The sequence below is a fragment of the Protopterus annectens genome, chromosome 11.part0 (assembly GCF_019279795.1).
Source record: "Protopterus annectens isolate FY-2018-M chromosome 11.part0, PAN1.0, whole genome shotgun sequence".
Classification (NCBI taxonomy): Eukaryota; Metazoa; Chordata; order Ceratodontiformes; family Protopteridae; genus Protopterus; species Protopterus annectens.
This window is the reverse complement of record NC_056745.1, coordinates 1,315,299,655-1,315,317,250: the sequence shown is the minus strand read 5'-3', so window position 1 is coordinate 1,315,317,250 and position 17,596 is coordinate 1,315,299,655. Positions and strand designations below refer to the sequence as shown.

The following is a 17,596-nucleotide window of genomic DNA, read 5'->3' as shown; positions in this document are numbered from 1 at the left end:
TTTCCAGCCTCAAAGAGGTGCCCTGTGCAGACCGTCTCAAAAAACTGCAGCTTTACTGCATTGCATATTGCCTACTCAGAGGCGATCTCTGCCTAACACACAAAGCTATGTCAAACCCAGAGCTTTTACACATGCTCCACTTAAAGAACTCCCAATCCCTGTGAGCTACACAATCTAGGGACCTAAACCTTGTCACCACAATAAACAGAACATGCTGGAGAGATAGATTCCTGTCCCAGAGACTTTCCATACTCTGGAAAAAACTGCCTATCTATATCAAACAAAGCTCCTCATTATCACTGTTCAAGAAAAATCTTGATGATTGGATAGGAGATAGGAAATTCACCCCAGGGATCACTTCTGTGGCTGTGCTCAACAGTGGCACAGGAAATAATTTTCTTGGGTGGTGAAAGCCAGGGTACCTTTGGCTAGGCTTATATAGGCCCTAGGGCCAATAGCCTAGTACCTACCTATGAACCTATAAGTAGCAAAGTTGCTGGCTGAGGCTCCTTAAAATCAGAAAAAGGACCATGATCTATAGACAAGTTCAGCAGCGACTTCAGCAAATCATGCACTTAAATAACGTATTTAAAATTTGATACTTCTTAACTGAAAATAAAATTTGGTTCTGATGAAGCCCAGTTAATGGAGAAACAGTTATCTATTTAAGATATGTGTGTGTGTGTGTGTGTGTGTGTGTGTGTGTGTGTGTGTGTGTGTGTGTGTGTGTGTGTGTATATATATATATATATATATATATATATATATATATATATATAAATGGTGCCTAGGTAGAGATGGAGTTGAAACATTTGTCCTGCAACAAGATAGCCTGTAGATGGAGCCAAAACTACTTTCACATAAGAAGACAATGAAATCGGGAAGCAATAAAAACGTGCCTTTCAATGTGAAGGGATTACAGATAGACACAGGTAGGGTTCTGGTAGACAGGAGTTATACAAATGGAAGAGTGATACCCAAATAAGGGCCTGCCATAGACCAAAGAGGCTGGGTCCTGAAGGAAAATAGATGTAAACAAAGCAAGAGATGCAGACAAGGAAGGCCTGCACATTCAGTATAAATGACACTGAGGATAATTACAAATTACTGAAATTCAGTTTGTTTGTTTGTGTCTTTTGGCTTTTCCCGGTTAGGGGTCACCACAGAGGAACTCCGGTCCGCTAATGATTGGCAGCAGATTTTTTACATACTGGCTTGCTGGGCCTAACGCACAACCTTCAACGAAGAAGCACCCATTCAAATTACTGAAGTTCAGTTTGTTTGTTTGTGTCTTTCGGCTTTTCCCGGTTAGGGGTCGCCACAGCGGAACTCCGGTCCGCTAATGATTGGCAGTAGATTTTTTACGTACTGGCTTGCCGGGCCTAACGCACAACCTTCAACGAAGAAATGCCCATTCACGCATGTCGCTACACAGAAGACGCTCTAACTGAGAATCGAACGGGCAACGTCTAACTGTGAGGCGACAATGCTACCGCAGCTCCACCACCGCAGTAAATTACTGAAGTTCAGTAAACTAATTAAATGTTGTCATTTATGCATGGAAAGTAGAGTATATATCTGAAAGTATTTCTAAGAATAATCAAACTCATACCTTTCTATGACAAGCTTATGTCAGTAAAACTATGATTTTATTGACAAACACAGCCTTTGTTTGTTTGTTTGTTCTGTGAGAGGCAAAAATTTGTAATACATGTGCTTTATGCAGTAAACGGAAAGAATGAAACCAAGTCATAACTAGGGACGAACAAAACAGCATGTGTGTGTGTGTGTGTATGTATGTATGTATGTATATATATATATATATATATATATATATATATATATATATATATACATATATATACATATATATATATATATATATATATATAAATATATATGGATCTACGACTATTGAACGAAAGTTCAAAAGTCCGAAATTGCAATCACTGAACACACTTTAACAAATGCACTTTCACCGAAAAAGTGCTTTCGTTAAAGTGTGTTAAAAATAAACAAAAAAAAACAAGGAATCTACTTTTATGCAGGGGGCAAGAACACTGCACCCCCCAATGTGGGGGCTGTGCCCCTCAAACCCCCTTACTTTAATATTCTCACTCCTAGACTACACTACAGTGAGGAAATGGGAATATTCCCTTATCCACACTGTAGTACAATCTCCGCAACAGTTATTCCCCCACAACTCCCTCTAGCTGCAGGCATACTTCCACGAAAGTGCTTTTTTGGTAAAAAGCACTTTCGCGGAAGTATGCCCGGCTTTTTGTGCTTTGGTGAAAAGTTTCTTTGGGGATGAGTACCGATCCCATATATATATATATATATATATATATATATATATATATATATATATATATATATATACACACACACACACACACATACACACACACACACACACACACACACACACACACACACACACACATATATATGTCTTCTGAGTTTCCTTACAAGATCACATGACACAAACGCTGACATTCACAGTGCTGACCAGAAAATACTGATATTGCAAACATTGACATACTATTATGCATGGACTAAGCAACAGCCTCAACACATGCAAAATTAAAACATAAAAATTAATGTACCTCCCATACCCCCTGCTGATGTTATATACTAAATCAGAGACTGCACAATATTGGGGAAAGGGCATATTTTTCAACCCAAATACTGTGCAGTCTTACACACCTGTCGACAAAATTTGCTCAACTAAACAGATGTCAACCAAATATACAGTTGACAATACCAAGCTCTCCCATATATGTGTGTGTGTGTGTGTGTGTGTGTGTGTGTGTGTGTGTGTGTGTGTGTGTGTGTATGTGTGTAGTGGTAATAAGCTGATATGCATCATATCTGTGAATCTATGATCCAGAACCAAGGTAATGCCATCATGTATGGAGCGATAATCTGTAGGTTCATGCTGCACTTTGCATTTTATATGAGATATCTGCAAGTGAGGTTACTGAATTAATGTTATGAGCCAATAACAAAGCTTCATCCTTTTGTCCTGCATGGGTTCTTATCCAGATCCATCCTCCCTGCTGCCTCTGCCCTTGTTCACCTTCATAAAATACAATGTCCCCCTTGGCAAGTATGTCTTTAAAAACTTTTCCAACCAGAAAGATCCCAGTGTTTCATAACCAAAAGAATGTAAGAGTGCTCTTTTCACAGGTAGACTGAACACTATCCTTGCTTTCTGTACCTGTCGTATCCTACATGGTGATCTGTGCCTTGCTTCTGAGCTATGTCAAATTATGCTCACTGAATCCTTCATTTCCTCAAAAATAAAATAAAAGCTCCTCAGTCAGCCCTCATTCTGAAGACATTATAGTTTTATGCCAAATATCAGCAAGTCCTACTTCAGGGATAACTACATCATCCAGTGCCTCTCTCACCTATGGAACAAGGTTCACATGCATCTTAGACAATATAAAAGCTTTATGACATTTAAACTTCATTTACATTATGAGTCAGATCCTTTACATTCACTCACTGGCTGCAAACTTTTAACAATGCCAAACTAAGTATTATCACATTACAATCCTAACTATTCCATCTCTCTGTTTTCTTTTTCTCCATCGTCTTCCTGTTTCCATCCATCTGCCATAATCCAGGTTGAAAATGTTTTATATTCCAAGTAAACTTTCAACCTACCATCATTTTCTGAACCAACAGCTCATGTTCAGGTGTTCTTCTATAACATTTTGGCTATGCTTATAATGGTTGGTATACTGCTGGCTTAGTACATACCCATGAAACTACTGTAATTATGTTGTATCCAAGACGCATTTGATTTATGTTAGAGAAGGCAAATTTTAGGTAGTTGTTATTTGAACTGCTGGTAATCCATACAGTGTGGCTATAGAGAATTCCATATCCACAATAACAATAACGTTTATCCTGCCCTGCAGTTCAAGATATTAAGCACAGCCATGTATCATCTCAACAGACATTCAATGTCTCTGCTTCTACGACTTTATTTGCTAAATTGTCATGCTGCTTTGAAAGAGAACTGTGTTGAATACTTTGGCTTTTATGAATGAGATTGTAGAGCAAGAACACGTTGTTTTTGTACCTCTCAATTTAAGACAAACCCTTGGAACTCAGGAAGTATTGTATTTATAAATTTCATACCAAGCTAATGATCAGGCTCTGTTGTAAGTCTATACACTTTCTAACATTATGATTCAAGGTTTCTTTTACTTAATTTGGTTCAGACTCCATTTGATCCACAACTTTTTATATGTCCAAATCTTGTTAAGTAAGGTCAGATAGCGTTTCATTTAGGGTATTTATCTGCTTGCATAAATCAGTATCATCTCATTCAAATTCTCCTTTGGACAAGATTTCTAAGTTGATTTCTAAGTTAAAAATAAAAAAAATATATATATATCCTTGTTTCCCGTCTTTGCTGACCTACAGTAGTCCAAATACAGGCTTTGCTGTATTCTGGACTTTTGGAAAGTTCCTGTGTTGCCCATTTCCTTTCTTGGATAAAGGGAGGCTTCTTTGTTCACCAGTGGCAGTGGGGAGCTTAGAGCAGCCTATCTATCCCTGGAGGAGTGTTCCCAGCACAAGAATCTGGTAGTCTATTGGCTGTTTTGGGCCAATTTCTAGCTCTTTCAAGTCCCCCCCTGTATAAAATCCACTTTAGCGTGGCTTTGCTCGATTTTGCGCATAGCGCAGCATCGGGCAATGCCACTTAATTGGGTTTAAACCATTCTCGGCTCCACAAAGTCTGCTCTTCACTTTTTCCCTTAGAACTGATCTAGTTCTCATAATAAACACCCTATTCCTACTCTAAAGCCTGGTACTTGCTCACTAAAGCAATTATATGTCAGCACTAAAAAATTAAAAGCACTACACCCTCACAAACTCCCCTTGAGTACCTTGTTCCCCATTGGCCCTTTTTTCAATTATAAAGGAATTCCCAATACTATTCTAGCATGTCCAAAGGTCAGTTGTCAATCTCCTCTCCTGTCCAGCTGGTGAATCTGGGAATCTTGAGGCAATGTTACAACTGCCTCATGAACACAGACAACCCTCTCTTTCTCCCAACAAATTCCAACATATGTGAGAGATGCAACCATATAGCCAAACTGGAGGCTAAGCTCTCTCAACTCAGTACTGGCGTAACCAGTCAGGAGGAGAACGAAACCACACTCACTACAATTCCAGTCTCACATAGACCTACCACGACAGCAAACCAAACACATAAGCACACAAAAACATACTCGGAGGCTCTAAATAAAAATCTGCCTAAGCAACAGAGACCTCCAAAGCAGACACCCAAGCAACCGCTACCCCAAAACAAAACACATGCAACACATAGCTCACAAAGCCAGTGTACTGAACAGTCACAGCCCTTAAGGCTAAACAACACACCTGATACACTTGTAATAGGTGACTCTATCGTCAGGCACACTGACGTCCCGCTCACCAGGCTGAACAAGGAGAAGGTCACAGTGAGCTGCATGTCGGGCGCTAGGATCCGCCACATAACACAAGCACTCAGGTCACTCCAAGGCAAGTACAAATATGACTCAGTCATTGTCAATGCTGGTGTGAATGACCTGAGATGGACCTCCCTGGACTACATGAAAAGAGACATAGAGGAGCTCTCTGAGCATGTAGCCCAGGCCGGTATGACCCTGACCTTGAGTAGCATCTTACCCTCACCAAGAATGATGCCACAATATGAAGACAAGATGGTCAATTTCAACAACTGGCTTAAGTATTGGTGTCATTCAAAGGGGATCCAATGCCTGTCAGCCTGGGATGACATGCTCAACAAGCCACGATGCTTCGCTAGGGACGGCTTACACCTGTCACCCCTGGGCTTTCAGATATTGGCAAAGGCTCTTGCCACCCCCATAGTGCCTTTTTTAGGCAAGGCTCAAAAGACAAACCCACCTCCATAGGTATCACAAGGGATAAGAAGCTAAGAGTAATGCTACTCAATGCCAGAAGTCTAAACCTCAAGATGCACGACGAAACTCTCCTTAGCATGGAGAACATTGATATCTGTGCAGTAACAGAAACCTGGTTCAAGGCTCCTGAGAGCACCCCAGCACTACCAGGTTATACCTCATACCATGTTTTTCAGCCCCAAAACTTGGACCAAACCACAAAAGGAGGGGGAGTATCAATATTCGTCAAAGATACCCACACCTCCAGGTTGGTGGCACAGCACGAAGCATCAGAGACTATCCAAGTGCAACTAACAGTGGGTAAAACTTCCTTCCAGTTTATAGCTTGCTACAGACCACCCTCCCAAACCCAGGAACCCCACTTGGCCTTCCTGAGAACACTGGAAAATAAGAAGGTCTCTCCAAACACCATTATATTGGGCGACTTCAACTACCCAAACATAGACTGGGAGCATTACTCTATCTCCAACACCCTAGCCCAAAGGTTCCTAGAATTTATAAACTCAAATGCTATGGAAAAACTTGTTACCACTCCCACAAGAGGGGAAAACATACTGGACCTGATCATCACCAACATGGGGACACTATACTCCAGACCAGAAGTGTATCCCTCACTGGTAAGATCAGACCATAAACTATTCTCACTAGATATTCACATCCCGACCCCAGCCCCTGCCCAGAAAACCACAGTGAAAAACTTCTCTAAAGCAAATTTCACACTCCTCAAAACCGAGGTGGAATACTTCAAAGCCCCCGGGCCTGTGGAAAATACGGCCCAGACCGCAGAATCCTTTATAAACACATTCTATGAACACCTTCAGGAATGCATGGATCATGCAATCCCAAACAAAACCAAGACCCAATCCTCCAAAGGCAGGCGTCCTGTCTGGTGGACCCCAGCCATAAACAAACTATACAATAGAAGGAGGAAGCTACTACATGATAGAGCAAAATCCCAAAAAGGGAAGGCATCTCTGATCAGTATTAGCAAAAAACTATGGGCACTCATAAAATTGTCTAAGGCCAGCTTCAAGAGAAAAATTGCACAGGACACTAAGGATAATCACAAGGCTTTCTTTAGTTATGTTAGAAACCTGGGTGGGAATTCCCAGATATGCTCAGAATTAGTCCAAAATGACAAAAAATACACCAAACCCACAGACACTGCCAACATCCTAGCTGACAGGTTCAGTGCAAACTTCTCCCCCCCTTCCCCACCAAAAGGGCAAATATCTATCTCAGCAGAGTGCTGCCCCCCTGACATCTCAGATACTGAGGTAAGAGCCACCCTCTCCAAAGCAAAAAACACAGCATCAATGGGACCAGACGGTGTCCCGGGCTGCATCCTACAGAACTCCAAGAAGAAATAAACCCAAACATAAAACTACTGCTCAATCTCATCCTTACTACAGGATATGTACCCAAAGAGTGGCGTACATTAACAGTGGTCCCTCTCCACAAAGGTGGTGCCTCAACGGATCCTGGAAACTATCGCCCCATAAGCCTGAGTATCTTGGTCTGCAAAGCTATGGAAAGGATCATCATGGACCTCATAAATAAAGATATTCGGGACCTACAGACACTGGATCCTACCCAGTTTGGCTTTGTTAAGGGCAGATCCTGCCTCTTAAACCTGGTCGATTTCTTTGAAACAGTCACCAAGGCCATTGACAAGGGGAAGGTGGTCCACACAGCCTACCTGGACCTCGCAAAAGCCTTCGATACAATACCCCACTCGGGCATTATAGATAAGCTCACCAGCTTAAACATAAACCCCTATGTCACTAGATGGGTTGCAAACTGGCTCAAGGACAGAACCCACATGGTTAGAATTGCTGGAGCCATGTCAGACTCCAAACCAGTTACAAGTGGCATCCCACAAGGCTCAGTCCTGGGACCTCTCTTGTTTGGTATATATTTCTCGGAGGTACAGGCCAACACAGAAGGACTGTGGCTGACCAAGTTCACAGATGACTGCAAACTGGGAGCCATAATCGACCCTCCAGCCGACACAAGCATCCTACAAAAGGGCCTCATAGAAACAGACAACTGGTGCCAGAGCCATGGCGCCATGGCCTCTAGCTAAACGCCAAAAAGTGTATAGTCATCCCCTTCGGCAAAAACAAAGTGCCCACAAATTACCACATAGATGGTAATCCATTAAGTATGGAAGAAGTAATTAGGGACCTGGGGACCCAAGTTGATAGCAATCTCTCATTCGACAACCACGTGGCCAAAGTGGTTAGAAAATCATTTTATATAGCCCACCTAATCATGAAGGGATTCACATCTAGATCAGGGGAGGTCATCGTGCCTCTTTACTCATCCCTCATCAGGCCCATAATTGAGTACAATGCCCCTTTTGGGATGTACCTTATCAGACACCTGCAGCAACTGGAAAGACCCCAAAAGTACCTCACCAAGAGGATCAAAGGGCTCAATCAGATGCCATATGCTGCCCGGTTAAAGAAACTCCAGCTCTACTCAGTGGCATACCACCTGCTCAGAGGCGATCTGTGCCTGACGTATAAAGCCATGTCCAACCCGGAATTAATGGACATGCTGCACCTCAGAAAATCCAAATCCCATCGAGCTACGTGCTCGAGAGACTTGAACCTCAGCAATGAAATAAATAAAACATGCTGGAGGGACAGCTTCATAACCCAGAGGCGCCCTTCACTCTGGAATAAAATCCCAGTCCAGGTTAATCAGAGTCCCTCATTGACTCTCTTCAAGAGGAATCTTGATGAGTGGATGGGAGATCATAGATTTACTCCGGGTATCACTTCTGTGTCACTGTTAGTCAGATGCATAGTATACTAACCTCGAAAAAGGGCATAGCAAAATTCATTTTAAAATGGGTGGTGAAAGCCAAACACACTCTGGCTAGGCTTGTAAATTCCCTAGGGCAGATAGCCTAGTATGAACCTATGAACCTATGATGTTTGCTTCCAGCTGATTACGGTAATCTATCAGCCCTTCTGACCTAAATCAGCCACCATACCGCTGTCTGTTAGATCTCTTTTTATATGTGCTTCTTGTTGAATGAACTTTCTAAGCACCACTTGATTTAATCTTTGATGTTGCAGCAATAGCACTTGTTAAAATGTTTTTGTACCTTTTTCAAATACAAAATTTCCTCCCTCAAAAAGGTCATGTCTCAAACCTCTGCCCCTCCTTATTCATATGTGTGTTAACCCGAGCCATATCCCAACCCCTACCCCTGCCCTAACCCTCCAGATCGTTACTAAGAACCCACTCCCTAAAAGTACCACTACACAAGACAAAAGTATATAGACATAGAAAATATGTACAACACTGAATCTATCCCCCTATCTGACCCTTACTCTAACCCTAACTTGCAATCACTTTCACATACACACCAAATGTTACAACAGTCTTCCGTACCTTCACAATCACCACTTTTTCATTCAAACATTAATTTCCCTGCACACTCCTACCTACCTACACTACATAAAACTAAATTCAACCATATGTGCTTCACATAAATGAGCATTTACTCACTTGTGCATTCTCTCTTTTCACAGCCACAAAAACTTTACAACAAAATGAGTATTCATCATTTTCAGTTACAGTGTGTGTGTGTGTGTGTGTGTGTGTGTGTGTGTGTGTGGTTCACTATTACAATCATGAAACACACACAGTTTTTAACATCATAATCCTGAGACCATATTGAAAGATCAAATTACAGAAGATCACAATATCAAACTCTTGTACTTGCCCCCTGCAGGACTCATGTTAGCACTCATTTCTGGGATCACCCTGGTAGGGGGATTCAGTATTCAAGAATTTTACACAATGCAGTTTTCAGTGTTTTGCTCTTTCAATATTATGCTTTTAGGATCATGATTTTCAAGACTGTGTGGTTCAAGATAATGACAGTAAACCTACACACACACACACACACACACACACACACACACACACACACACACACACACACACACACACACACACACACACACACACACACACACACACACAGACATGTACTCACACACAGCTACAATTCGTAACAGTGAATGCTCAGAAGACCAAACGACTTTTGTTCTACTTAATAGCAGTGAAAGCTCAGATAAAAGAACATTTTATTTCTGTGTGTTTCAGCCTGCTGGCTGCTTTTTGTGCAAGATTACATTACTGCGGGGTCAAGGAATTTGCCCTTACTCCACTGTTGTGCAATCTTGGAGTTGGTATATATAATGAGGGGGAGCCACATCCTCTGCAAATATATATATTTTTATTATGTATTTTTCAATAATTTTAGAATCACTCTAAAATGACTGCTTTATTTTAATTTGCTCTTTGAAGCATTCACTATTTAATGATATAGTCACAAACACACATACACACACACACATACTCCCCTGGTCTTTTAACTATTAGTTCCTCACCTTAGAAATATGGATTATGGCCAAGTAATATAGAGGAGAAACTCAGCATTTGTTATTTATGTTTCAAAACTTTGTAACACCCTAATGCTTGAAATCACAAAGCTCATAAACACACAGGATGTTCAAATTTAGATTACAATAATACATTTTTAAAGAGTTTATCTGCAACTGTTTTTAGACACTTGATAAAACTATTGATACTTTCTATTCAAGTCAACCATCAATTGTTTCTATCTAGTTTTGGTAGGTAAATGGCCTTATGTATATGGTTGTACTAGTCATGCCATTGGTAAGTTCATTGGTAAGTACTAGGCTAACTGCCCTTGTGGGTCATTTTAAGCCTAGCCAACTTCAATTAACTCTGAGGCAACCACCTTGACCATTACAACCCCCCCCCCACTAGCCATGTCCTAGAATAACTCATGCATTTTCCCACTGCATGACAATTTTGTTTTTATAATTGCTGCAACAGGGCATAAATGAAAATCTTTCTTGGTTCAGCTTATTTTACACAATAAATAAGTAATTCTATTGCACATAATATACCATTCTGTAAATTCCATTCCAAACAAGAAAAGAACTTAGGAACATATACCAAAGGTTTCCTGCATACAGCAGCATCATGTTATGGCTAAACATAACAGAAACATAGGATAAGCTGCTCTCAAGTTGCACAAGTCTAAGGAAACTTATTATGATAAAAAATAATATTCAGAGTGAGACATCTAGGGTTTTCTCTCCAATTATTTAAGACATAACTGATTTCAAACAAGACTTCCATTACTAAAACTGCAGAAACAGGGCAGTCACAGAAGGAAAAAAGTCAAAACTTAACAGTGTTAAAAAACATTTGCTCAATGCTGCATGCCTTTTATTCATTGTTTCTACAACTTTTAAAATGCAGGACTCCAGTGTTCTTACCTTGGCACTGTTTGCAGCATTCTCCTGGCACCTCCACCTGTACTACGCAACTGAGGTTGGGGCATGTAATCCAGTTACACAAGACATTGCCATTCTGCGGTGTGATGACAAAGTTAGATGATATTGAAACTTAGAAAGAAGAGTTGAACTCTCACTAGTTACGTATCACTCATCAGTACAGCTTAGAAAAGTGAGCAATCACAAAGTTTCAGTTATTTTTCAAAAATTATCTTAAATGTACATAATGCATTTCAAAGAATAAGTCAATATTTTAGTTCATTACTACATGTGTTATAATGTTAATACTTCTGCAGAAAACATACTTTTCAAAAAAGTGCAAATCAAATACTTTAAAATTTACAACTAACCTTCACCCTTCCAAAGAAGACCATACTTCAAAAATTCTGATGCTTGGGGATTTTCAAAGAGAAGCTAAGCTTACAGAACAACAGTTTTAAGTTATACAATACAAGGGGATGTATTTTAATATGTGTCTGAAAAATGACAGTATCCAAGACTTTGCTCCTTCAATACAATACCAATTTCTTAAGTGTTCCACTGTTGTGACATCACAACAATGATAGAACAATAGCTACACAGTGTTTGTAGAGGATGCTGTAAGAGATGGTTCACATAGGGAACTTTGTGGGATTTCATGCTACTAGGAGCTGTCAGTGTGAGCTTTGATTGTAATTTTGATTTAACGAATGAAAATATCACTACTGTAGAACTAGTATATGAGGAGAATATTTTCAGTGAAGGAGTTTTGCCTTTAACCAGACTGCAGAAACATATTTCAGTCCTTCACTATTAAGTGAGTGCATTGGATTCCTTTTGGCAGATATCATGGAATGAATGAAGATGTTCAACATTAACAGTGATGAATGTCATGAGCTAAGAGTTGGAACAGTCTTAGAAGATGGAGGAGAGATAGGGATGCTGTGAGGCATTAAACTGGAAAGAAATCACAGTCTGCAGACAAAATGGCACATGCTTCATCTTTCCATGTAGTAGCCACAAGGGCCTTATGAACATCAGGTGCTGTGCTGATGAGGTCATAACAAGGCCGAAATATGCATATCCACATCTAGTGGGGTTTGGCTTTATTGGCCTGAAATTGCCCAGTAAAACGATGAAAGAAGTCATGGGCATTCAGAATCACCAATTAGTTGAAACACCTGAAATTCATAAGGGTCATTTGTATATATACCATGTGCCTCTGATAAAAGAGGTTTGGGAGTTCACTCAGTGGAGGTTCTAGCTTTGCTGGAGTTTTTATTTTGTTTTTGCTGATTGGTTTTTCAGTGACGTTCTCACTTATTGTTTTAGTTTTGTTGTTTGGGATATTTTTGCAGTGACCCTAATGATAATGGACATCAGCTGGGTATAACAGCCCTGTGTTTCTTACGCTTAGTCAAACACTTTGCTTGTGCTGTGCTGTGCTGACGAGGTCATAACAAGGCTGAAATATGCATAACCATATCTAGTGAGGTTTGGCTTTATTGGCCTGAAATTGTCCATTAAAACGACGAAACAAGTCATGGGCATTCAGAATTATATATCCCATGTGCCTCTGATACAAGAGGTTTGGGAGGTCACTCAGTGGAGGTTCTAGCTTTGCTGGAGTTTTCATTTTGTTTTTAGTGAAAAAAAAGGAATGTTATTCTCTTCCAGCATAGAACAACTAAATCAGATGGGTAGTTTTTATCAATAAAACTCATTGTATCATTGAGGTATCGGCCCCAACAAGTCAGTGATATTATACATACACCCACCCAGGAAGCCTATTCATGATTTGGTGTTTGAAGCTCTCTACTCAATATTTTTGTATTTGTTGGCAGGATCACCAGATAGCTCCTCCTGCATCCAATAGACCAATTCACTCCTTCATCAGAGTGACAGCCCTCAGGTCCATTCATTCCCTGGTGAAGACTACAGTTGGGTGTTAGCAAGTTGGCCAGTCTGCAGATCCTGTGGATTGCACTATTCCCCATTCCTACAACAGGCTTGGAAACTCTTCTATAGCTGCATCAGAAGCTGCATGTATGCTTCTGTAGATAAGAAAGTGACACACCTCCTGCAGCTTGGGTCTCACTATGCTGTTCATGATGCAATTGCAGCAAGCCAAGTTGTTTCCCTCCCACTAGGATTGGCAAGTTAATACTGGCCAGTCACACCCATCCTCCCCTGCCCAGTACTCCCAATGCCTGGACTGTCATCAGATTTTTATCTCTCTCTGCACTATGGGGACTGGTTGCTGCTAACTATTTTGTGTACTTAAAAAAGATAAATGCCTAAGTTCCTTATGGTGACTCCGGTCATTAATAGTGCCTCATATAAAAGTAATACTGTTCAGGTTTACTTTAATACAGATACACTCACAGAAAAGGGCATTAGAAGGAAATTAGCAAATGTGTAACAGACTGTTCCTACTGTTTGAAAAATATGGACAGGACTGATATATGGCTGGAGGAAGGAGAGTTGTTTATTGTTTGTTTTTTTTTTTTAGTGATTCAAAAGTTGCTGTATTTCTAATATGGTCATCGTAAAGGGATGGATAAGAGCTGTAAGTTATAGGAGACAGCCAATTAAATCTTATATGTGACAAGATGAAAAACATTGTATGCAACTGTCGAAAACAATTCAATGTTTGTGTCTTTCAGCTTTTCCCGGTTAGGGGTCGCCACAGCGGAACTCCGGTCCGCTGATGATTGGCAGTAGAGTTTTACGTTCTGGCTTGCTGGGCCTAACACACAACCTTCAATGAAGGAACGCCCATTCATACATGTCGCCACACAGAAGACGCTCTGAGAATCGAATGGGCAACATCTAACTGTGAGGTGACAACACTACCACAGCACCACCATCAAAATGCAAGGGGAATTTCATTTGCAATGTGAACCTAAATACTTCATATTGCAAGACTGGTAATTTGGCCAGATGCTACTATTTATGATACCTATAAAATAGCACAATGACTTAATGAATAAGACCAACAGGAAAGTATTGTCTAGAAGTTGGCACAGAGGACTAAGGTGTTAATTGTTTCCTGTGGTCCACGGATTAATTCCCACAGCTTCCATTACTTAACTGTGTGATTCTGAGCAAGTCACTTAACCATAGAGTACTACTGGGCTGAGTTTGGACAAGGTTAATGCAGATCAGTACTCTACCCCAGTTAACAAACACAAATAAATAAATAAATAAACAAAAGACTGTAAATCAAGACAACATACTGCAGCAAATAGGTAAGGTAGACCAGAGTAGTGTAGAATAAAGGTAGGCAGAGAAAGAACAAGATGTGTGCACTGAGTCTGCTGCTAAGATTGAACAACATTATAACAAATTTAGAATCTTTAAAGTTCAGAGTATACATACGCAGAGGAGAAAATTCAAGAGATACAACTAAATGAGGAGAGTGGAAAGACAAAGGTTATTCTTGAAAAGGTTCATTAAAAAAAAGAAGGAAAGACATAAAGCTTATTTTTGGGTTAAGTGAATCTTCTCTCATTAAGTATTAACAGTTGGAAAGTAAAATAGCCCAATACAGTTACTGTAGATTGGGTTAAGGAAAAATGTGTGATATATTTAGTCGACATTAATTTGTTGGAAACTAATTTCAGCAAATGGCTGTTTGTTGAACGTTCACTTCAGCGAACGTTTTTCTAAGGGAAGGGAGTTAGTTAGCCAGCATTAGGAAATTTGCCCTTTTCACCACTGTAGTGAAATCTTGAATTTGGTATATATAAGTAGGGGGCATTGCCCCCCACTTTGGTGGGTTTGATATAATGTACTTTGTGTTATGGTTGGTGTGGGGGACAAGTAATCCCCTTCACTTACAAAAATATTCGCTGAAGTGAGCATTCGATGAATGGCCATTCAATGGTTTCTGTTCGATGAAAGGCCATTTACTGGAATTAGGTTTTGATGAATTAATACAGACCTGATACACCATATATGCAAGGTATGCATTTTTTCTAGGGTGATGAGAGATACATACCTTGCTAGTAAATATGCCATGTCCTAAACCCCTGCTTGCAAAACAAAGAGTACCAGAACTTGTCAGACAATTGGAATGCATGGCTATGCTTAAAAAGCCTCAGTGGTTGTTGCTCTAATACAAACCTGTGAACCTATGAACCCAGGAAATGAGACAGAACAAGGGATTTTTCTCTTTTGGTGTTTAAACACTCTTCACTTCTTTAATAATCAAACTTGTTAAATTTGACACACACAATATAGGGACACTTTCTTACACTTGCTCTTACACCCTTTTAATAACCTGCAGAAATCGGCACATATGATAACAGCCATGAGAATTACAGTGTACATCTGTAGTCTTCTTTTGGCTTTTCCCAGTTAGCAGTCGCCAGAGCAGAACTCCGGTCTGCTAATGATTGGCAGTGGATTTTTATGGTGCAGAGTTGCCAGCCCGATGCCCAACCTTCAAAAAGGCACACCCACTCACGCATGTACCTACCTGTATGTCTTACACATCACTCAAATGCAGGGAGAACATGCAGACTCCACACAGAAGATGCTCCAGCCAAGAATCAAATGGGAGAATCTCTTGCTGTGAGGCGACAACGCTAACCGATGCACCACCGTGACCTATCTGTAATGCACGCAAATTAGGAAGAGAATTTTTTTATTTTGCTGGTCTTCCTGAAGGTAATCCACACTTTTTACTGAGCAATAAGGACTTTTAATAACACTGACCAGTGTTGCATGGCCTCCTTTGACTTGAAGTATGCTATTTTCGCAACCACGAAAATCTGGTTGTGATAATATGTAAGTATTACCTTAATATTATTTTATTATCTTAATTCATTTTTTAATCTTTCTCTTTGCAATTGTCCTTTTTTTAAGATTATGCAAGTTGCAAAGGCAATGCACTGTCATAGGCAAGTATGAATGTACATTTTTAGGGATGTTTTTTTCTGTTTTGCATCTCGCTGTTTGCCCAAGAAGTACTTTCAAATGCAAACCAAGGGACTGCAATCTGTCTTTCAGTGTTTGAAGCTTACACGTGTGTCATACTCCAGACATTCTTTATACGTACAAGTTATACTGAAGAAAGTAAATATTCAAGAATTTATAAGTAAATAGTTCTGTGTAGTTGTAGCAAGCAATATTCAGGCAGAATACTTCATAAGTGTGGCTAATTGAGCAACTTTAAAACTGTTCAGTTAGCTAATATTTTGGTCTGACTTGAGCACATACCTTTCATATTGTGCTTTGTGTACTTTGATTTTTTGCATTTATCCTATTGGCTTGCATACCATGTCAGTTCTTTTCCAGCATGGAAAGCAGACAACCGCTCTGAAAATGTCAGTGCAATTCAAATGATTCAAACAAAGGAGCTGATAGAGCTCTTGTTACTAATAAAATGAACACACTTAACCCTTGCTTTACTATTTATCTTAACTAATGGTATCTCCTCCTTTACTTCATTAATGAAAAAAGTTTACAGCTTTTGACACTAAGAGTCTGGTTAATGTTTACATCAAGTTGGTACGCACTGTTCTTTCCTCTTGGGTCTTTTTCCCTTGCATTTGGATTATGAGATTCGTGTGTCTGTGTATTCTGCTTGAGAAAATGATTTACAGTTTTCACGTTTTGTTATTTTGGATTCAAGATTATTCCTTATTTATGTCAGAATGTTGCTACCCAAGAAGAACCTTGTTGAAAACTCATGTTTTTATCTATTTTTAAGAATTGTGTTCTTTTGGGACTGAAACCCTTTCAATGAGGTTTTCTTTGTTTGTTTGTCATTTTTTTTTCAGAAAGTGGTAGTTTGTCCCATTCTCATCTCCTTTAAATGCTATAAATGTTTATATATTCATGGTATGTTTTAAGTTAAGCCAAATTATTTTCCCCTAAAAGAGTTTAATTAGTACACTAATTATTTCCCTACATCATATGACAACTTCTTTTCTTTGGACATTATCTATTGCAATTTATTAGCTTTAAAATATTGACCATATAAAGGAAACCCAAATAATATGCTGGTACAATATGTGTAAAAACTGCAAAAATAATACTTTTAGTTGACAACATATATTTCTGTCCACATTTTGCAGTTTACTTTTATAACCATTATTTTCAAGTAAATATTGCAGTCTGTTTTTGTTTTGTAATATACCTTCCTAAACAGTGAGATTGTAGCAAGCAGTATTATGCATTTTGGGCATACTATAAAGAGATAACAATGTGAGGACAGATTCAATTATATGTATATAGCTATAACAGGTATTTCTATGCATGTTTGCTATTACATATTAGTTTTTGCTTATTAGCTACCAGTCC

General features: G+C 39.6%; 1 protein-coding gene across 1 annotated transcript in view; it reads right to left on the bottom strand.

The window, feature by feature from the left end:
• Nucleotides 1–17,596, bottom strand: part of LOC122815830 (kielin cysteine rich BMP regulator) — a 2,917,372-nt gene that overhangs the window by 1,696,516 nt on the left and 1,203,260 nt on the right. Inside the window, exon 15 of the mRNA XM_044088633.1 lies at nucleotides 11,288–11,381. Coding sequence (XP_043944568.1) covers nucleotides 11,288–11,381 — 94 coding nt within the window. The remainder of the gene's footprint in view (nucleotides 1–11,287; nucleotides 11,382–17,596) is intronic.